General features: G+C 41.7%; 1 protein-coding gene across 1 annotated transcript in view; it reads right to left on the reverse strand.

Annotated features, from left to right (window-relative positions):
- The window catches only part of LOC105496835 (SH3 domain binding glutamate rich protein like 2), a 72,096-nt gene extending 50,610 nt beyond the window's left edge, over positions 1 to 21,486 (reverse strand). The window contains exon 1 of the mRNA XM_011767449.2: positions 21,137 to 21,486. Coding sequence (XP_011765751.1) covers positions 21,137 to 21,181 — 45 coding nt within the window. The 5' untranslated portion in view covers positions 21,182 to 21,486. The remainder of the gene's footprint in view (positions 1 to 21,136) is intronic.
- Between the last annotated feature and the right edge of the window lie 1,090 nt (positions 21,487 to 22,576).

Genomic DNA, 22,576 nt, shown 5'->3' on the forward strand with positions numbered 1-22,576 from the left:
TCTCTCTCATGTCTTCCTCTCTCCTTGTGATGCCTGGCATGAACAGATGCTTTCTGAAGCCCTCACCAGAAGCAGATGCTGGTGCCATGTTTCTTGTACAACCTGCAGAACTGTGAGACAAATAAACCTCTTTTCTTTATAAATTACCCAGCCTCAGGTATTCCTTTATGGCAACCAAATGGACTAAGACACCTGCATTCTATGGACTCACCTATTGTCTTGAGTTGGTCATCTCATTGGCACTTTCCTCCCTCCTTGGGTTACTGAGTAACGTTAGCTTCCTTGTCTACTGAAAACTCCAACTATCTAACTTTGGCTGAAGACTCAATGCTATTTCTGTCCTACATAACTGCCACTGGGAACTTTCGTATCTTTCTGAAATCTCTACAGGCACTTGCCCTTCCCTCAGATGATACTAATTCCTGCATTCCAGATAGAAGAATGTCCAACTTGGAGTGTGCCTCCAAATTCTGGTCTCTCTACCTCAAATTTCTCTATATGTTCAGCCATATAATTCTCCATTCCATCTTGACTCCAAAGAAAAAGTAAAGAAATTAACAAAGGAGAATTAGGGTAACTCTGTGTGTGTGTGCATGTGCGTGTGTGTGTGTTTGTGTGTTTGTGTGTCTGTATGAGAGAGAGTACATAAGTATTAGCATTAAAAATAACAAACCAAAACCCTTTAAAAAGGTCAAGAGGTTCACTCAGATGTTTACAAGAACTTTCAATGTGCTAGACACTTCCTGAGGAACTAGAGAAACACAGGTGACAAAACAAAGCCTCTAATTTGATGCAGTGCAAAGTCTAAAGGGAAGAGACAGAGCTTGCTTACAAGTAACTTCGATTTGAAATTGGCATTAACAGAGGCATGCCTACAGAGCCAGGGCAATCAAAGGGGAAAGTGCATGGGGAGGGCTAAAATGCTACACCTATGTGTAGACAAAGAAGAGAAGCACAGCACCAGAAACATAAAAAGGAGAAACACAAAAAGCACAGCTCCTAGGATGATGGGAACAGAAAGTCTGTAAGTATTATAACAAAAGGTAGAAAGAAGAGATGATGAAAGGCAAAAAAGGAGTTGCAAATGTGGGGGCCAGAGTTAGGAGCAAATAACCTACTTTCTCCTGGAATTGGAAATTAAGGTTTTCTGTATACTTGAAGCTCACCCTGCCAAACATAAATTTGTTATTATATTTTATTTTAAACTACTTCTGTTTAGAAATCTTTCTAAAATATACCAAATATGTGTCTGCATTGTAAAGCAGAGACATCAAACCAAAATATGCCAAACCTGATTTAACCTGTTCTAGAGTCAGAATCTTCATGATGGTCCATTTTTGTACTTTGATGTGGTGTACTGACATTCCCAGAGTCCATTCAAATGTAAAAGTCTGCTGTTTCACTCTATGCCAAACACAGTCTAAAACTATGCTTCTGGAATTCTCCAATTCTGCCTTAAGAAGGGAGTGTCACTTCTCAGAGCTTCCCATTATGACTTCCATCACTTGGGCTTTGACGACTTCTGCCTGTTTCATTAACAGTCCTCTGGGTGAGGTGGTCCTACAGGGTGGCCCTCTGCCATGAAGAATGTAGAATGAAGAGCCAATCACCTCTCAGTGGCTTGTCTGCTTCCTTCCAGGTCTCTTGCTTCATTCTACATGGTTCTAGAATTCTGATATCGAAATAGAATTCTACAATAAAATTATCTTTAATAACAAAAGATTCTTCCTGCCACTTATTTAACAGCAATAAAATAAATCGTGTCCCTCACAGCCTTTATGTTTTCCAAAGTAGACTTCTAGCTACACTCTAATCCCGTTCCTCTTTGGCATGGTCATAAACTCTTGATTAGCTTTACTCTGATGTGGAAAACACAGAAACATTCATTCAATAAAATACTATGTGATGGCCGGGCGCGGTGGCTCAAGCCTGTAGTCCCAGCACTTTGGGAGGCCGAGACGGGTGGATCACGAGGTCAGGAGATCGAGACCATCCTGGCTAACACAGTGAAACCCCGTCTCTACTAAAAATACAAAAAACTAGCCGGGCGAGGTGGCGGGTGCCTGTAGTCCCAGCTGCTCGGGAGGCTGAGGCAGGAGAATGGCTTAAACCCGGGAGGCAGAGTTTGCAGTGAGCTGAGATCCGGCCACTGCACTCCAGCCTGGGCGACAGAGCGAGACTCCGTCTCAAAAAAAAAAAAAAAAATACTATGTGATAAGTGCTCTAAAAGGAAACGTGGGGAAATTAAAAGATAAACAGAACAGGTCCCTGACCCTGAAGAACTAAGAACTCAAAGAACCTTGACTGCATTGAGGCCAGGAGAAAACATTCCACAATCTACAGCATGGAGGGAGGTGGAAGAAAAAGGCTCTCAGTTTGGAGGGCAAAGGTGGAAGGAAGGGGAGAGGATAACCTTCATCAGGAAATAGGAATGCCACTGGCTTTGAAGAAATGAGGCAATCTTACCAGACGCAATGCAAAGTGAGCATAATAAGGCAAATAGCATGAGAAAGGGATAGGAAGTTTAGAGAAAAAGCAAAAAGAAGTCTGATATATATATACTCTATATATATAAAATATATATTAGTCAAAATATATATATTACATATGTGTAATATATATATGTTATATATATATACATATGTATATGTATGTGTATATATATATATATATATTAGTCAAAAGACTAGAGAGAGAAAATGCTGCAAAGGTAGGTCAGAATCCGATCACATAGGGCCCAAAATGCCAGACCAAAAAGTTAGGCCTTGAAGCTGTAAGCTCTGAAAGGTCAGTGAAGTTTTTCTGAATCTAACACACAAGATTTAATCTTGTTAACAGGATGATTTTTTTTTCCTTTAATGGAAAAAGAATTCAAAGGTGAATTATTAATCATTTCATCCGTGTTAATTATCTCTTAGAACCAAGCTCGCTATTAAAACATTGCTGTGGAATTAACTACAGGGTGGCCACTTGTCCTGCTCTCATGCTACAGGAAATACATACAAAAGGAAAAAAGGGGTCATTAAGTCTAAAACAAAGGGCAGCATGGATATACAAATCAAATTCATTTATTTGACAAAAAAGAACAGGGAAAGCGACATCTGTTCCAATTCACAATAAATACAAAATATTTAGGTCTTTTAACTTTCCACTGGCCTCTTTTAAATAAGTAAAATTTTTTAGAATCTTGAAAACAGCCACCTTCCCAACTCGAGATTTGCTATTTTTCTATCTAGTTCTGATGACTTTCTTTGCCCTCATCCAAATAGATATACCTGCCCTCCTGACTTAGCTACAGGATGAGTACATTTAGGATTATATTCCATATGAGCCTGTGTTGTCCCAATTTTCTATGTTCATCTTTGCTCCCCAAGATTAAGAGTTGTTTGGGGGGAAGGATCATGCCATATACTCATTCTGAATCCTGAACATGGCTGAACACTGGAACAGAAGATATTCATAAATACATAGGAGTTGATTAACCCAATTAATTTCCAAAATATATATTCCCTAAAGACTCAATTCTGTTATTCATATGGTCTGTGCAAGGAATAGAAGAAAAATTTGAAATTCAGAGCTAGAAGAAATCTTTAAAAAAAGATAACCACAACCACTTCTTAAACAAAAAAAAATCAACATTATTAGTCATTAGGAAAACGCAAATCAAAACCACACTGAGGTACCACTGCATTCTCTAAAAGTGCTATAATGAAAAAGACAAATAATCACAAATGTAGGAGAGGATGCAGAGAGACTGGAACCCTCATACACTGCTAGTGGGAATGTAAAATGAAATGGCCACTGTGGAAAACAGTTTGGCAGTTCCTCAAAAATGCAAAATATCGCATTATCATACAAACCACCAATTCCACTCCTAGGTATATACCCAAGAGAACTGAAAACATATGTTCATACAAAAACTTATACACAAACGTTCAGAGCGGCATTATTAATCACAGCCAAAAAGTGGAAGCAACTCAAATATCCATCAACTGATAAATGGATAAACAAACTCTGGTATATTCATACCACAGAATATTATTCAGCCATAAAAAGAAATGAAGTGCTAATACATTCTACAACATGAATGAACCTTAAAAACATTACGCCAAGTGAAAGAAGCCAGACATCAAGGGTTTCATTTATGATTCTATTTACATGAAATGTCCAGAAGAGGCAAATCCATTGAGCCAGAAAGCAGATTAGTGCTTGCCAGGAGCTAGAGGGAGGTGAGAATGGGGAGTGACTACTAATGGGCATGAATAGGGGTGATAAAATATTCTGGAATTAGATTATTGCACAACATAGTAAACACACACACACACCAAAAAACAAAAACAAAAAAAAAACACTGGGACATACAATTTTTAAAAGTTAATTTTATGGCATGTGAATTATATCTCAATTAGGAAACAACAATAACAACATAACAAAAAACCTGAAGCCCAGAGAAGCCAAGTTTCTTGTCCAAAGACAAAAAGTTGATTAAACAGCACCGCCAGATCCAGATTCCAAGCCTCCCAACTTCCAATGCAGTATTCTAGCTCCAGAATACACTGCTCTAGAAGTATTAGACAATGGATCCTGAGCTTGGAAGCAATGTAGACTTGAACTAGTCATTTAACAGTCATACCTTATCAAAAGAGGAAATGGAATTAAATGATCTCTTCAGTTCCTTCCAGTTTTAAAGCTATTGGAGTCCTCTCAGGTTGAAACTATTTCCTCTCTGATGCTATAGAGTGGTGGTTCTCAAACAGGGGCGATTTTGCCCCCTAGGGGCATTGGAGAATGTCTGGAGACATTTTTGGTTGTCACAACCAGGAGGAAGGGTGCTACTAGCACCCTGTGGGTAGAAATCAGGCAAATTGCTCTATATCTACGATACACAAGACAATCCCCCACAACAAAGAGTTGTCCAGCCCAAAATGTCAATAATGCCACTGTTGACAAACCCTGGTTTAGGGTATGACCAACTATTTTCAAGCTTTTCAAGGCAGTTCCACCCTAGAGTTAATAACTTCAGAGTGGCAATTTTGAGATTACAGTGACTAGAGGCTGACACCATGCTAGCACCAAGCATATAGCAAACAGACAGGAACTTTTTAACCCCACTGCAGTCAACCTCCCTAAAGAGTCAAATATTCAAATGCCAACAGAAGTCAGACAGTTAATAATGTAAAATAATGAAGACAGCAAACAACTAATAACCATTTAAAACTAGTATTTCCTTCCTTTCACACACACGCACAAACTTTTGCTGGCTCCCATTCTTCTTGAAACATATATATAGCCTTCTCAATATAATCTTATGGTTTCCCACTTTTGATAGACACAGATGCCAAGAAGTACTTTCTATTATAAGACAAAAGAATATACAAGCTCAGCAACAAATGGCTCAGAGTTGGGAAAATGGAAAGAATGATGAGGGGCTGTGTAGACACCAAGGATACAGGCCCCAAGGCAAGGGGGTATCACTACTCAGTTCCAGTGGATCCATGCCAAGATGCCATGATGCCATGATGGAGTGAGGTGCCAGGATCAAGTAATCTTCAGATGTCTTCAGAAGAATGGGAAATCCAGGTTATGTTTGTGTCTAAGAAAGATATCTCCCAGTATTTAAAATATTTGCTCAAAAGAATTTAAAATGATGTGTTAACTCAAAAGAGGGTGTTTCAGACTTGAAACCAGATTGTGACTTCCAGCCTACACTAACATTAATAAACAATGACAGTTTGGGGTGTTCCTAAGGCTATGTTCCATCTAACTCAGGACCTTTTTTTTTTTTTTTTGAGATGGAGTCTCACTCTGTCGCCCAGGCTGGAGTGAAAGGGCGCGATCTCGTCTCACTGTAACCTACTCCGAGCCTGGGTTCAAGCAATTCTCCTACCTCAGCCTCCCAAGGAGCTGGGATTACAGGCACCCACCAGCACACCCAGCTAATTTTTGCATTTTTAGTAGAGACGGGGTTTCACCACTTTGGCCAGGCTGGTCTCCAACTCCTGACCTCAGGTGATCCACCTGCCTCTGCTCCCAAACTTCTGGGATTACAGGTGTGAGCCACCGCGCCCGGCCAACTCAGGACCTATTATCTGATTATTTGAACATTATTTTTTCTTAATTAAATCTATATAGCTCATTTAAAGTTGAAAAAAAATCAGAAAATTATTGTCAACTTAAATTTAAATGACACTCAATAATAATAATGGCTGCTATTTCATTAAGCTTCAACAACTTTACAAGTAGATTTTCTGAGATCCAGAGAAGTAAAAAGGCACGCTCCGCCACCTTGCCCATTAGAGTATCAGATCCATAATTCAAACCCAGGTCTTTCTGCCCCTAGAGTCTACATTTTTTTTACTCATCACTGCCCTTGTATCACACAAATTTACTCTATCTACCAAGCTTATGAGGCTCTCTCAATAACTTGCGTATAAATAATCTAATATTAGAGAGATGGCTGACAATAAACAAAGCATAATGATCTCGGAGCAATTAAACTGGACAGATGAAGTATGTAAACAGCAGCTTCACTGACCACTGCTGCAGGCCTCCTCCCTACCCATGTGTGCTGACTGAATCTTTCCCTTTACAGATGAAGGCTGTCTACACTCCCCCAGACCCTCAATTCCCTCCCTGCCACCAACAGCCCCAACTCTGGCCTCCTACTTTTTTTTTTTTTTTTTTTGAGACGGAGTCTCACGCTGTTGCCCAGCCTGGAGTGCAGTGGCGCCATCTCGGCTCACTGCAAGCTCCGCCTCCCGGGTTCCCGCCATTCTCCTGCCTCAGCCTCCTGAGTAGCTGGGACTACAGGCGCCCGCCACCGCGCCCGGCTAATTTTTTGTATTTTTAGTAGAGACGGGGTTTCACTGTGGTCTCGATCTCCTGACCTTGTGATCCGCCCGCCTCGGCCTCCCAAAGTGCTGGGATTACAGGCTTGAGCCACCGCGCCCGGCCTGGCCTCCTACTTTCTACTCCCTCTCTTGCATTCATCTCCCTCAGTAGGCTGCAATACATTGATAAACTCCTTCCACTAACAAGAACACTTTTGTGCAGAGCATACAACGGGGAATAATCAGCCCATAGAGAACATTTCTCCTAGTAACCTAGGATTCAAGATGTAAAGGATGAGGGCACACACCTCCACAGCAACCATTTGTCCCCATGGATCTGTTGCCCAAAAGGCCCCAATATATTAAATATCTCTGCCTATGACCCCATCTCTGGGTTACAGCCATCCTGGCCAACCTTTCTTTCCCCATATTACCTATTGCCCTCCCATCCAATCCTGCTCCCTCCAGTTCAACCCATCAAGTTGGTTCTATTCAACTTTATCACACACAGCAAAAGAACCACATTCGAAGGAAATCATATATTTAGTTTCAGGACATCCAACAAAACATTAAACAGTCTCTTCGGAGCAGTGCCTGTTCTCATTTCCTTTAACTTCTGAAGTCTTCCTCTGGGACATGGCCTATAGGAAGAAGATGGTACCGATCTGGTTATCTGAACCTTCTGGGTTCTATGACAAGACAAGTTATTTAAAGTTTGGGCTTCTTACTCTTCTGAGAGGGGGCAGGGTAATTATAAACAGCTACTGGCCGGGCGAGGTGGCTCAAGCCTGTAATCCCAGCACTTTGGGAGGCCGAGACGGGCGGATCACGAGGTCAGGAGATCGAGACCATCCTGGCTAACACAGTGAAACCCCGTCTCTACTAAAACTACAAAAACTTAGCCGGGCGAGGTGGCAGGCGCCTGTAGTCCCAGCTACTCGGGAGGCTGAGGCAGGAGAATGGCGGGAACCCGGGAGGCGGAGCTTGCAGTGAGCTGAGATCCGGCCACTGCACTCCAGCCTGGGTGACAGAGCGAGACTCCGTCTCAAAAAAAAAAAAAAAAAAAAAAAAAAAAAAACAACAACAAATAACATACACAAGCCCCCTAGTACTGCCTGCACATGTGAATGGTACTCATTGTTATTATCACAAAATACTCGTTTTCAATTTTAAATCATACTCCTTTTAGCTTCCATCAGTCTCTGAAGAAGCAAAACTATTACTTTCACATGCTCTAAGGACAACATGCCTACAATTATCAGCTCAGCAGCTGAGTGGAGACCCCGGAACCACTCCTCAGGAGTCCTGCACAATTCCCTCTGTTTATTACAGCTTGAGTTCAGACACTGTTATTCTAGCATGCTTGCTGCGATAGCACAACCCAGGTTCTCATCAGTCTCTTGGTCAGGGGCTCTTCTGGTGGGCAATGTGGTGCAATATAAAAAGTACCAGGCACAAAATCAGAAGAAAAGGGTTTGAATCTAGGGTTTATCACTGAGCTGAATAATCCTAGACATGCTACTTAATTACCCTGTGTCTCAACACTCTCATCTGTAAAATGAGTATAATAAATCATAGTTTGGCCAGGCGCGGTGGCTCACACCTGTAATCCCAGCACTTTGGGAGGCCGAGGCGAGTGGATCACAAGGTCAGGAGATCGAGACCATCCTGGCTAACACGGTGAAACCCCGTCTCTACTAAAAATACAAAAAATTAGCCGGGCGTGGTGGCAGGCACCTGTAGTCCCAGCTACTTGGGAGGCTGAGGCAGGAGAATGGCGTGAACCCGGGAGGCGGAGCTTGCAGTGAGTTGAGATTGCGCCACTGCACTCCAGCCTGGTCGACAGAGCGAGACTCCATCTCAAAAAAAAAAAAAAAAATCATAGTTTGTAGGACAATTGTAAAGATGAAATAACATAAAGTAAATATTGTACCACATTGCTGGACACAGGTAAAGAGTAACTGTTAGCTGCCCTTTCAGTGTTCCAAGGCTCAGTACAATGGGTCCCCTCTTCCAGCTGTCTTTTTCCTTCTCCTGTCTCCCACAATTTTCCACAAAGCCCCCTTACTGCTTTTACCATCATCAACCTGCCCATCTGCCAGATCTGAAAGTGCCCAACTTATGTTTCACAGGTATTCAAAATTCACAGTGTTCAGATTCACAGTCAGGATTCTAGGAAATTCCATTCATCTTCATTAAACACAGAAATCCTGGCCCCTCACTGCCCCCAACCCCCACCAAATTTGGGATGACAGACAAAGCATGATGTTTGCAGAGGATATCCATCAATTCAACTTGGTGTTTCATATTCCTTCTCCCTGTTACTCACAGACTCAACATATTCTTTATCAGTTACAAGAATCTGAAAGACAGAGTCTAAACACATGAGGTCTAAGGCAGGGATGGCAAATACATGGCATAAGCCCTAATCCTCCCTCTGGTACCAAGGCAGGCATCGACAATCAATCACACTGTTTTCCTGCTGATCCCAGTCAAGGCTCCAAAACCCGGCTCTCTGGAGAGCCTTGACTGGGATCAGCAGGAAAACAGTGTCCCTTAGACACCAAAATCTTTGGATGCTCAAGTCCCTTATATCAAGTCATATAGTATTTACATATAACCTATGTAAAGCATGGTATAATTTAAATCATCTATAGATTATTTATAATATCTAATATAATGTAAATGCTATGTAAATAGTTGTAATACTATATTATTTAGGGAATCAGGACTAGAAAAAGTCTGTACATGTTCAGTACAGATGCAACTGTCCACTTTTTTTCTCATTATTTTTGATCCACACGTGGGTGAATCCACAAATATGGAACCCACAGATACCAAGGGCTGACTGTATTATGTATAGCAAAGAATAGTGACCATGTGCATAGTAGTAAGCACTTTTTGGGGAGTGAAAATATGATCTGAATGACTCATGTACAACATGCCACGTACCTATAAAACATCCAAACATTACAGCAGAACTCTAACTAAATGGTATGTTTGGGGAATGGCTTGCTCAAATTATAATGTTTTCACATATTTAAGTAGAAAACCCTTTACACCTAAACTTACTAAAATCTCTCCTAAAATTATACCTGCATGCATCCCCAGCCCAGTAAGTAGTTTGTACTATATATAATTTTTGGATGATTAAAGAACTTACACAGTTCAAGGTCATCGTGATTTTTTTTATCGTTATGCTGTTATCACTACTACTACTGAAGATGATTATGACATAGAAAAAGTAGGTAACATGCACTGAGTACTCACTATGTCATGGCACTCAGTTAAATGCCGAATGCAGAATCATTCATTCATTCAAAGCTCTTAAGAGCTTTTCTATGCATAAAATACCATTCCTATCCCACCTTTACAAATGAAGAGGCTAAGGTTACTTGTCCAATGTCATGCGTTTCATCAGTGGCAGAGCTAGGATTTGGACTCAGCCCCTGCCTTAACCATAACACTGTTCTCTAATGATGGATTCCCATAGCCAGGACAGAGAGGTAGGTGCATGGGTTGAATATAAACTGACTCCAGAATTAAAGAAATCAGCACATATTCAACCCAAACATTTATTTTGGCTAGTAAGCAGTTTGTTTATCATAAAAGAACAGTGAAATCTAAACTCCCATCAATGGAGGGCTCAGGCCTATAAAGGTGGCCAATTCCCATTCGAAGAAACTGCGCCAATGAACATAATTATTAAAAGAGAACCAGTGACAGATAAGCAGAGACTGTGATTTAAAACAAACCACAAAAAAAAAAAAAAAAGAGCAAGAGAGAGAACCACTGAGCTTTAATTCACATGGGAATGTCATGAATAAAGAAGACCACACTCCCACGCCTTGTGGAACATGCAGAAGGAAAACAAGTTAACTCAAAAGCTATGCTTGTTGCTCTTTGGGTTTTTTGTTTTGCTTTGTTTTGCTTTTAATATTAGATCGGTATGTAGCAATAGCTGCTGACTTTAACTATATTTGCATTTACCAAATACCACTGAACTGACCTGTCAATCAAGTCACCTAATTGTGTGTCTCTTACTCTCAGTCCTCCACTCTCAAAGCCACTAGACTGAAGATGACAAAAGCCATTTCAGATGTGAGCCATGACCCAGTAGGAATTGGAAAACACATCCTGAAGTAGTTAGAACCCCCTGCCCTCAGTCACACCCAGTGTTCTCTGTCTGCTAAAGGAGCTGAGAAGCAATGCTGGTAGAGGGCCCACCAGGACCCCACAGCAAAGCAGGCACACCCTGCTGGGGTACCTTCCACTTCAGGGGTCAGCTCCAAGAAACAACCCCTTGGAGTGCTGCCAAATACTGCACCAGCTCAAAAGAGTCAGATCCCCTTGGGAATAAGCTGTCAATAGTAACAAAGGTGACCAACAAAATTGTTCCCAAATTGTCCCAAGGGCTGTGCCAGCCTAAAAGTGCCTAAGTTTGTAGGGAGGTGGGGCCCCAACCACCTACATGCTGGCACCTGAGTTCAGCATCCCACCGCAAAGCTGTCATGAGCCAGAAGGGAAACATTCAATTAAGTGCTTCTCTGAGCTTTATTTCTTTTTTAGAGTTAGAAAATAAAACCAATCAAATATAAAAGAGATAGCAATACTAACCCTTTAAATTACCACAGTCCAGTTCCTGAGAAACTAGCCAGTGCTGACAGATGAAGTCAGATAAGCCTATTAAGAGAGAGAGACAGAAGTGAAACTGCACTGCCTTAAATTGGGTTGTGCAGTTTCTAGCTGGTACAGGTTTCCAATCTCCAGATCTCCAGTTCCTACCCTCCTGCCCTACTCCTCCCAGCCACCCCAGTGCCCGCCAAAATCTAAGCCATGGCACATACTTATCACTGTCTAAAAAACACTAAACAGAAGGCTTGTTGATATGTTCTTAAGCTAAAACTAGAAGGAGGACCCTCAAAAGACAACTGTATATAACCTGAGGTAGAACAGTCCCCACAAAAGTTAACAAGCATTTGCCATTTCACAGAAGAAAGAAAATGTTCACTAAATTTTTAAGGCTAACCTCTTTTTTTGCATCATGGATAAACAGTATAAAATAAAATTAATCACAGAAAAAAATGAATACAGCAGTGTGGTTTAAATCAGAACTTAAATGTCTAACTAACTCTCCAACTAAAATAATACCCATTTAAAGCAATTCCTGCTGAAAAACTCCTGAAGCCTAAAAGGGTCTCCTGAGTTTGGAGCTTCGAGGGTGACTTTTTTAAAAAACTGACATTTAGCAGGTGAAATAATAATTTCTAGACCCCATTCTTAAATATGCATTTCAAACTAAAGTATTTTTGTTGGTGGTGGTGATGGTTTTGGGGTTTTATTTGTTTGAGACAGGGTCTCATTTTGTCACCCAGGCTGGAGTGCAGTAGCACAATCTCGGCTCACTGCAGGTTTGACCTCCCGAGGTTCAAGCACTCCTCCTGCCTGAGCCCCCCAAGTAACTGGGACTACAGGTGCATGCCACCATGCCCCGCTATTTTTTTATATTTTTTGTAGAGATGGGTTTTGCCATGATGCCCAGGCTGGTCTCGAGTTCCTGAGTTCAAGAGATCTGCCTGCCTCAGTCTCCCAAAGTGCAAAGATTATAGGCATGAGCAAAGTGCAAAGATTATAGGCATCTGACACAAAATATTTTAAACTTTCATATATAATGATCAGTAAGACACGCTAATTTCTACTTTAGAAAGTGAAACATTCACTATGAATCTAGACTTTTTTCTATTCTGTCACCCATTTCTAATTTGATAGAAAAAAACAATTCATTTAAGAACTTTTTATAAATCAAAGATGAAAAATAACTAAGGAAGAAATATTGTTTAGTTAATATCTCACACTGCTTCCTGTTGCCTGCTGAGTTTTTCACCATCAATAGCTCTTTTCCTTTTCAATTTTTGATTTTTAAAAGTCAAAAAACAGAAAAAAAACAACACTCACACCATCTTACATGAGACTTCCTGCAATGTGCAAACCACCTTGTTTTTCATATTATAAATATATGTCAAAATTTAGTTTCCTCAACAATCAACAGAGTGAAAAGACAACCTACAGAATGGGAGAAAAGGTGAAAACTATGCGTCAACAGGAGACTAATATTGAGAATATACAAGGAACCCAAACAACAGAAAAAAAAAAATCCAATTAAAATTGGATAAGTGATCTAAATAGATAGCTCTCAAAAGAAGACGCACAAATGGCCAACAAATACATTTTAAAAATTCTTAACATCAGTAATCATCAGGTAAATGCAAATCAAAACCATAATGAGATTGCATCTCACCCCAGTTAGAAAGACTACTATCAAAAAGACAAAAAGTAACAAATGCTGATGAAGATGCAGAGAAAGGGGAACTCATATACTGCTGGTGGGAAGCAGTATATGAGTACAGCCATTCTAGTGAACAGTATGGAAGTTTCTCAAAAAACTACAAATGGAACTACAATTTGATTCTGCAATCCCACTACTGGGAATTTATCCAAAAGAAAGGAAATCAGTGTATTAAAAAGGTATCTGCAGTCCCATGTTTGCTGCAGCACTATTCACAATAGCCAAGACATGGAATCAATCTAAGTATTGAACGTACGAACGGATAATATGGTATATATACACAGTGGAATATTATTCAACCATAAAAAGAATAAAATCCTGTACTTATGGCAACATGAATGCACCCGAGGACATTACATTAAGTGAAATAAGCCAGAGACAGAAAGATAAATACATGTTCTTAACTAGATAGGAGGAGTAAGTTCTAGCATTCTATAGAATTGTAAGATATTTCCAGATAGCTAGGAGAGATTTTGAATGTTCCCAACACAAAGAAATAATATTTCAGGGGACTGATAAGTCAATTACCCTGATTTGACCACTATACATTATACATACAAAAATATCACTAGATATCCCATAAATGTGTATAATTATGTATCAATTTAAAAAACTTCTAATTCTTCTATTTTCTTCTTTTTTTTTTTTTTTTTTTTTGAGACGGAGTCTCGCTCTGTCACCCAGGCTGGAGTGCAGTGGCCGGATCTCAGCTCACTGCAAGCTCCGCCTCCCGGGTTCACGCCATTCTCCTGCCTCAGCCTCCCGAGTAGCTGGGACTACAGGCGCCTGCCACCTCGCCCAGCTAAGTTTTTGTATTTTTAGTAGAGACGGGGTTTCACTGTGTTACCCAGGATGGTCTCGATCTCCTGACCTCGTGATCCGCCCGTCTCGGCCTCCCAAAGTGCTGGGATTACAGGCTTGAGCCACCGCGCCCGGCCAATTCTTCTATTTTCTTAATAAAAATAGGCCGGGCGCGGTGGCTCAAGCCTGTAATCCCAGCACTTTGGGAGGCCGAGGCGGGCGGATCACAAGGTCAGGAGATCGAGACCACAGTGAAACCCCGTCTCTACTAAAAATACAAAAAATTAGCCGGGCGCGGTGGCGGGCGCCTGTAGTCCCAGCTACTCAGGAGGCTGAGGCAGGAGAATGGCGGGAACCCGGGAGGCGGAGCTTGCAGTGAGCCGAGATGGCGCCACTGCACTCCAGCCTGGGCAACAGCGTGAGACTCCGTCTCAAAAAAAAAATAATAATAAAATAAAAATAAAAATAGTTTGTATGCTACTTATAACGGGTAAAAGAACATCTGCAGAATTTGAAGTTGCATTCCAGAATCTAAAGCTTATCTTAAAGTTTCCTTCTAATAGTATATAATTTTGACACATTATCATATATGTTTTTCTTTGAATAACTGGGTCAATGAGAATTTCAGGGAAATAAAATACCATCAATTTCTCTGCACTCAAAGACATAGTTCTTGATCAACTCGATTTGTTTTCTTCTGTAATTGTAAGTGAAATACATTTTGATTTTCGATTTTCTTTTCTTTTCTTTTTGTTTTTTTAGATGGGAGTTTCACTCTTGTCACTCAGGCTGGAGTGCAATGGCACAATCTCAGCTCACTGCAATCTCCACCTCCTGGGTTCAAGTAATTCTCCTGCTTCAGCCTCCCAAGAAGTTGGAATTATAGGCACCCGCCATCATACCAGGCTAATATTTGTATTTTTAGTAGAGACGGGGTTTCACGCTGTTGGCCAGGCTGACTCCAACTCCTGACCTCGCAATCCACCTGCCTCAGCCTCCCAAAGTGCTGGGATTACAGGCATGAGCCACTGTGCCCAGCCACATTTTGATTTTCAAATAAATTATTTTATCTTGCTAAAAAACAATTAGTTTCTTCAAGTAGATTGAAATGCTTAAAATATTAATATACAAATGGGTAAAAAGCTCCTAATTTCATAAAGGAATCCATACCCTTTGTTATATTTTTAAGTTTAAATGTTACTGAAGAATGGATTAAAAGCACATCAAATCTGGGAAATACTAAAATGTACTAGAAAAACTGAGGTTAGATCTTCACTTGGGATATTAAAAAATCCCATTTTCTAGCAAAAGACCTCACACATAGACTATAGTTCCATATACTTCAATATCCCGCTGCTGCCTTTAAGTGTCAAGAAATGTGGCCCAGTCTTTCCAATCAAATGAGAAAAACTCCATATATTTTTTTGTTTGTTTTTTTTTTTTTTGAGACGGAGTCTTGCTCTGTCTCCCAGGCTGGAGTGCAGTGGCACAATCTCGGCTCACTGCAAGCTCCGCCTCCCGGGTTCACGCCATTCTCCTGCCTCAGCCTCCCGAGTAGCTGGGACTACAGGCGCCCGCCACTGCGCCCGGCTAATTTTTTTCTATTTTTAGTAGAGACGGGGTTTCACCATGGTCTCGATCTCCTGACCTTGTGATCCACCCGCCTCGGCCTCCCAAAGTGCTGGGATTACAGGCGTGAGCCACCGCGCCCAGCCGAAAAACTCCATATATTGGTCTTTTTATTTCAATCCTCATGTTGCACGCTATTATGGGTTGAGTTGTGTCTTCCCCAGAATATACTGAGGTCCTAACCCCCAGTACCTATGAATGTGACCTTATTTGGAAATAGGATGCTTGCAGATTATCAAGGTAAGATGACATCATTAGGGTAGGCTCTACTCAGTATGGCTGTGTCCTTATAAAAACACAACATTTGGGCACAAAGATACATGCACAGAGGAAGAATGCCATACGAATGTGAAGGCAGAGATGAGGGTGATACATCTACAAACAAAGGGATGCCAAAGATCGCCAGCAAACCATCAGAAACTACGAGAAAGACACAGAAAGGACTCTCCCTCACACCCCTCAGAAGGAAGCAACCCCACCAACTCCCTGATCTCAGGCTTCTAGCTTCCAGAATGTTGAGACAAATTTCTGTTATTTAAGCACCCCAGTTTTTGGTATTGTGTTAATGACAGCCCTAGAGAACTAATATACAAACTTGCTCACCCTGACCTTCCGTCACCACCACATCCACTCCTTGGGACCCCAACTTACTCCTGCTTCTTCTGATCACTTGTATGCTCCCAACTCTTCCCTAACCTCACTCCACACCCTCCTCTGCCTATGTCCTCCAGCCCTGTTTCTGTTCACTGGGTACCACTTGCATTTTGGATAGGGCAGTTCTCTGTATGGGGCTGTCCCACACACTGTAGGATGTCAAGGACCCCTGAGACTCTCATTCCCCCAGGATGCTACAGAGCCCACAAGGAGAACATCTACTCTAGCAGCTCTAAAGCCTCCTGCCCACCAGGGTTTGATTAAAGGTTTCCCCACCTACTGAGTAGGATCTCAGTCTGGTCAGCTTGCTTCAGTCTCTTCCTCTGGAAAATGGAAATAAATATTAATAATTACCCTGCCGTGTGTCAGTAAGGATCCAATGAACTAAAGATCCTAAAGTGGCCAGTTATACTCTCATTCGCGTTATTAGAGTAACTCAGGAATTAATACCCACTCTATTCTACATGATCACATCCTGACTAACTGCCTTAGAACTCTTTTCTGAGGTGTCCTTACACAGGGAGGCCTCACTGAATACATTCATGGGGATGTAACACCTTACCTGGTAATTGTGTGTATAAAAAAGTTATAAATCACCCAAAGCAGTAGGTATGCGCTTTTTCAAGTTGCAAACAGCAAGACAACTCTGAGCATAGTTTCCATGTGTTCCCCTTCCACACCCACCCTCACTTGAGGTTCTATCTGTGATTTCCTACTTTGCTTCCAATACCTTTGTATCTTTTGCTCCCAGTGATGGTGGCTCTCCAACATCCAGGGATATACTGATGTCTAGCTCATTTCACCCCGCCCCATGGAAACATCTCCCAAGCCAGCATCAGTCCTTCACTCTTCCTTCATTAAACAGTTTGCATCCCAAGTCTCTGAACCGGGGAGAGAGAGAGAACTGATTTATGCCATGAGGGCAGAATCTATGTCTATTCTGACCATCGCATATGCCTAGTACCTAACATCACCTAATACAGAGCCTGGGTAAGTAAGTTTTCAGTGATTGTCTGATGAATACATGAATCATTCAATGCATGAATGAATGCATTCAGGCATCAAGAATCTGGCTTCCTATGAAATCTCAGCTCTGCACTGACTGGACATAAATGGCTTCCGGGAAAGCCACTTAATCTCTATGCCTAAATTTCCTTTTCTAAAAAATGAGGTGGTTGGGCTTCACTAAAAATATCTTTAGGTTTCCCTCCAACTCTAACAGAGCCCAGGAACTTTAATGAGGAGTAAAAGATTTTATTTACTTTTTGAGAAATGTTAGTCAAGGCAAGTAGGAAGGTAAAGATTCTTCTGAAATCACACAACCAGGGCTCCCCCACTGCCAAGCAGCTCCATGTTCCCTGAGAAACAAAAGGCTCCAGGCAGCAGACAAGCTGCAGAAACTAAAGACATCTCTGAGATGCTAAGCACTACAGAGTTTGTCATCGTCGGTTTCTTTCAGTCTTCTTTCAGGAGTCTACCCTGTCCCACCCAAAGCTCCCCCTTTCCAGCTTGAGCAGGATGGGCTCAAGAACTCTCTCCCAGGCTCCAAATCTAACTCAATTCCTCTCCCTGCCATCTGCCTAAGGCTCCCACATGCATATTTTATGATTTCTGGCACATTTCCTCTTTATCTGACATCCTGCAATGCATCTCTCTGCCTCCTATATTATTTCTAGCTCTGGTAAGAATGTTCCTGCAAGAAGCATGTGTCCTTAGGTTGTACTTTACTACCTTTCCTAACTCATCTCCCATCTGTGAATTCCTTGGAGACACAGACCACACCTTCTATTCTCTGGCTTCCCATAAGACCAAGGACAGAGCTGGGCAAGCAGCAGACTCTTAGAAAATACTTGTTGAATGAATAAATGAAATAATTGACCGATTTCGATGTTTTTAAAGTAAAAAGTCATATTCACATATTTCCTGGACAAAGTTACTAAGACTTCCTCTTTCAGTAATACATCAAGAATAAATTAAATTTTAAAATGACATTTCTATGAATATACTATTTTCTTAGAACTGAGAACAAAAAATTTCCCTACAATATAATGTGAATGAATAGCAACATGGTCAGTTGAGTAAGAAATCTGATTTTCAGGTATCTATAGCATAATAATGTGGCATTGCTTTTGTTTCCTAGTAAAAGCTGACTTCTCCTAGAGCCAGGTAAGACAAAAGAGGAATCATCCCTTGGTGTTAGTTATTCCAACTGCTAAAGTGGAGAGCTTAGGGGAATCAGAAGAAAATAGGATGATTTTCTCTAAATAGATGGTTTAAATCTATTGATGATTGAAGCAGAGCATCTTTTTAGAAATCCTGGGACTTACTTGGCTAAGTCGAATTCTGGTCACATCCCTTCCTTGTGGTTTAATAAACTTCAGCTAAAACCAAACTGACTAAAGAATCAAATTATTTGTTCTCCTATGCACTTGCTGGCCACGGCTAGGCACCAAATGAAACACTAACAGCAGTCAACCCAACACTGCTGGAGGGAACACATCATGGCTATGCCACTAAAGCTTAATACAGCTTAATGCTACTGGCCCCATTAGCCTCGCCAGCCCAAGAATTGACCTAAATATCCTCATTAGTTCTTAGAAATTATTATTCTTACATATTAACATAACCTTAACATCACTAAAAGTATGGATATTACAGATAAACTGTGTACTGATATAGGAGATAAAAGTACAATTGGGGAGCCTCAATGAATAACTATGTATTGATACAAGATATCATTGAGGAGACTCAATGAACAAGTATTTTCTAAAACCTGAAAAGACTGCGTCGTCAAACAGCAGAACATTAAAATAGATAATTAGTGTTTATGGTCTGTAAGCATGTGGTAACTGCGTATGTCTTCTAGCTCAAACGAAACCATGTCAGAACACATGCTATCAGGCAGGGCATTGAGGGGATCTGAGCCTTCACAGTAAAATGCCCAAGGAAAGAAATTCACCTTGAGACTAATAGGCAGGTATATTGTTCAAGCAAAAGAAGCTGTTATAATGATTCATCCACATTTACTCACCTGGTGAAGTCAAAAGACTTTAAAGCTAGCGTGCAATTCTGAGTTATTCATGAAAATCCTTCATTTTACAGAAGAGAAACTCAGGCAGAGGTGAGGCACCTTATCCAAGCTTACACTGCACTAGTCAGGGCCCACACTAAAACTTTAGTCTCTTAATTTTAGCTCCATGTGCAAAACACAAAACATTAAATTTAAAAGTTAAAAAGGCACACAGCAGGCAGGCAATAAATATTTGCTAATGGAACTGAAGAAACAAAGATGTGGAGTACCAAAACTATCTCAATATACTACCTACTAATAGAATAAGCCAAGTCATTACCTTGACTTTGTCTGACTTGCTCAAAGTAGCCTAGGCTTTATCTCTTGTGGAAGGGATAAAAACCATTTCTTCCATAGTCAATACAATGCTATTGGGACAATTATAGAAGCATGCAAGTCGGTGGTGAAACCAAGAGCTTTGTAGCATTCTTAGTAAGGAGTGCATTTGAACAAATCTACCCTTGAAACGGTGCCAGTTTGTAAACACATGAAGTGTGGCTTCAGTAGGGAAACCTACAAAAGGCAGGGATGACTAACCAACCCAAATAGCTAGAAACACCAGAAACTGTCAGAAGTCTGACGACTCCAACATGCCTGCACATAAGGATAAGTTGCATTTTCCCATCTATTGTTTCTAGTGCAAATGGGGGTGGAGGGACTTTGTATGATCGTGTTGGTTTCTTTTTAAATAAAAAACTTCAGTTAGTTTACAAGGATTTTTAAACAATATTTTATTCCATCCTCCACTCCACCCGCTTAAGAAACAAATTTTGGAACAATCTGACTAAGCTACTGGGCAGACAATTGGCCAGACCAAATTTAAGCAATCTACAATGCACTTTTTGATGTTACTTGATTATATATGTCACCAAGGAGGTTCTTAAATCTATAGTTGAACTCTTGGTTAAGGAAAACAAGTCTCAATAATCATGTAAAACACATGTGCTATGTCCCTCAGTGGGCTGTCAAATATACTAACTACTGAATTTTTCCTTAAAGTCTGACATCTCTAGCTATTTAATCTTCCTCCCTTTAAGAAAAAAAAAAAAATTCTTTCTAAAAAAATTCAAGAACATCCACCAAACAGAATAGTTAAAAATAATTAAATAAAAAAACCACAATTCATAGATCCCCAGGATAAAATTTCCAAAGCATTACAGGTGGAAAGAAAATGCGTGCATACACACACATTTACATAAAGATGCAAAAATATTTACGGCACCCTAAGAAAAACATGACAGTGAAAGCAAACAATCCTAGCACAACAGGACAAACCTGGTGTACCATTCTCTTGGGGCAGGTATAAAACTAAACAAATGCATTTGCTGGCGGAGGAAGGGAGGGCAGAGAGCAATCCCCACTTAAACTTGTTTCATTCAGGAGCCAGGTTAACAAACCAAAGCAGCCAAAAAGGCTCCCGTGCAAAACATAACCAGTTGAAGGTCCCAAATCGGGAAGAACTAAACTAGAGGAAGGGGGGACCCCCGGAGCTCTTGAACAACCCGTTCCCCAAATTTCCACGCCACACAACAGGAGCTGGGGGCTTCCCTCGGACTCCATTTTCAGGCCGCGTTGTCTGCCTTTCAGGCCACGCAGGGTGGGCATTTGGGTGAGGCCGGGGTCCCCCACCCACCTTTCCTCCCCGCCCTCTTCATTGTTGCCGGAGCGTGATGGATCACCTGCCGGGCGCGGGCTCCCGCGGGCGGACGCGCAGAGCGCAAGGACGCGCAGTGACTAGCGCCGCGCGCCTCCCGCAGGACCCGCGCCCCGCGACCCCAACCTGCTGCCCGCCCCCACCGTGCTCACCGCCACGAAGCCCGAAGAAGAGGCGATGAACACGCGGATGACCATCCTCTCGGTGCGCCCGGGACAGACCCCTTGCCCCCGGGCTCCGGGCTGGCGTGGACGCAGAGCTGAACTCTGCTACGAGCCGCCGGTCGCCTCCGGTTAAAGAACTGCCGTCGGGGAAGATCGCTGGGATCTGGCTCCCTCCCACCGGGTCCGCAGATAAAAGCCCAGCGCCGCCCGGCCGCAGGCTGAAGGGGAAGGAGAGGGAGGAGGAGGGAGCCGGCTGCGGGGCGTGATGGGAGTTGTAGTTTCCGTCTCTCCCTGGAGTGGCTGGTGGACTGAGCTTCCCTCCGGACTGCGCTTCGATCCCGAACACGCGCAGGTGGCTGGAGGGGAGCTGCAACCTGGGGAGAAGCTGTGAGTTGGGTTGGCAAGGATCCTAGCTTGACGAGGAAAAAGCAAACTAGGCAAAAGGGCTTGGTTCAAAGTCCAAGCTTGGGTTCTGTATTGTGGTTTACTGGTTTGGAGCATCCACACCCAGAAATGCCAACAGACACGATCGTGCTGCGGGCACACATCGTCTGAGGGCCGCTGGAGTACCAGGCTAACCCCAGCTACCTGAAGCAGGCGGGATCAGCGAGCCGGGTGCTCGGGAGGTGTGGACGGTAGGGCTCGCTTGTTTGTCCAGTAGCACTGGAGATTGCAGAAAGGTGATTATTTGGGGTAAATGAGAGGTCTTCTCTTGTCTGTACACACTGAAAATTAGAAACCCACATGGGAGCACAACCAATATTTTATTTTTCTTAGCAAAACTGTAATTGTAGTAGAAAAAAAAATACCAAACGAAATTGGAATCCTTCTATCAACATTGGAAATCAGGACCTCACCAGCCCCACCCCTACCCTACACAATGGCTTCGCCTCTGTGCACCTAATATTTACAGTTCAGCCAAATCTGTGCCTTTTTCAGAACTGCTGCACATTCCAGCGCAGTTTCCCAGGAGGATGCTGTTAAATAAAAAGCTTTTAGATAGTTGCTAATAGTTTAGGAATAGTTTTTTATCAAGTGCTTTCTGTTTGACAAAAGCTCAAGCCTCTCTCACAGTTTTGTTGAAAGGAACCAGTTTTCCCTGCTGTACTGTATTTACTTCTTTCCTTTCAACACGGGAGTTTAGCAGAGGTCTGGGAACAATGTTAATTAAGAAAAAGTAAGAAATTAGATGATGAGGTCTGTGGCTCTTTGATAAATTTCTTGCACAAAGAGCAATCATTATGAAGTACTTTTTAGAGCAGTTATGAATATTTCAAGTTTGTAACCTTTTCTATTGCTTTTCTTAAAGCCATTTCTGTAGTAGGAATCTTTTTAAATTTCCTTCAATAATAGAAGAGACAATCCTAATGGGACTTTATTTCTTCTTCGTGTTTAAAATTTTAAATAGAAGCTTTGCTGTCTTTAGTA

The sequence above is a fragment of the Macaca nemestrina genome, chromosome 5 (genome assembly GCF_043159975.1).
Source record: "Macaca nemestrina isolate mMacNem1 chromosome 5, mMacNem.hap1, whole genome shotgun sequence".
NCBI classification, from domain to species: domain Eukaryota; kingdom Metazoa; phylum Chordata; class Mammalia; order Primates; family Cercopithecidae; genus Macaca; species Macaca nemestrina.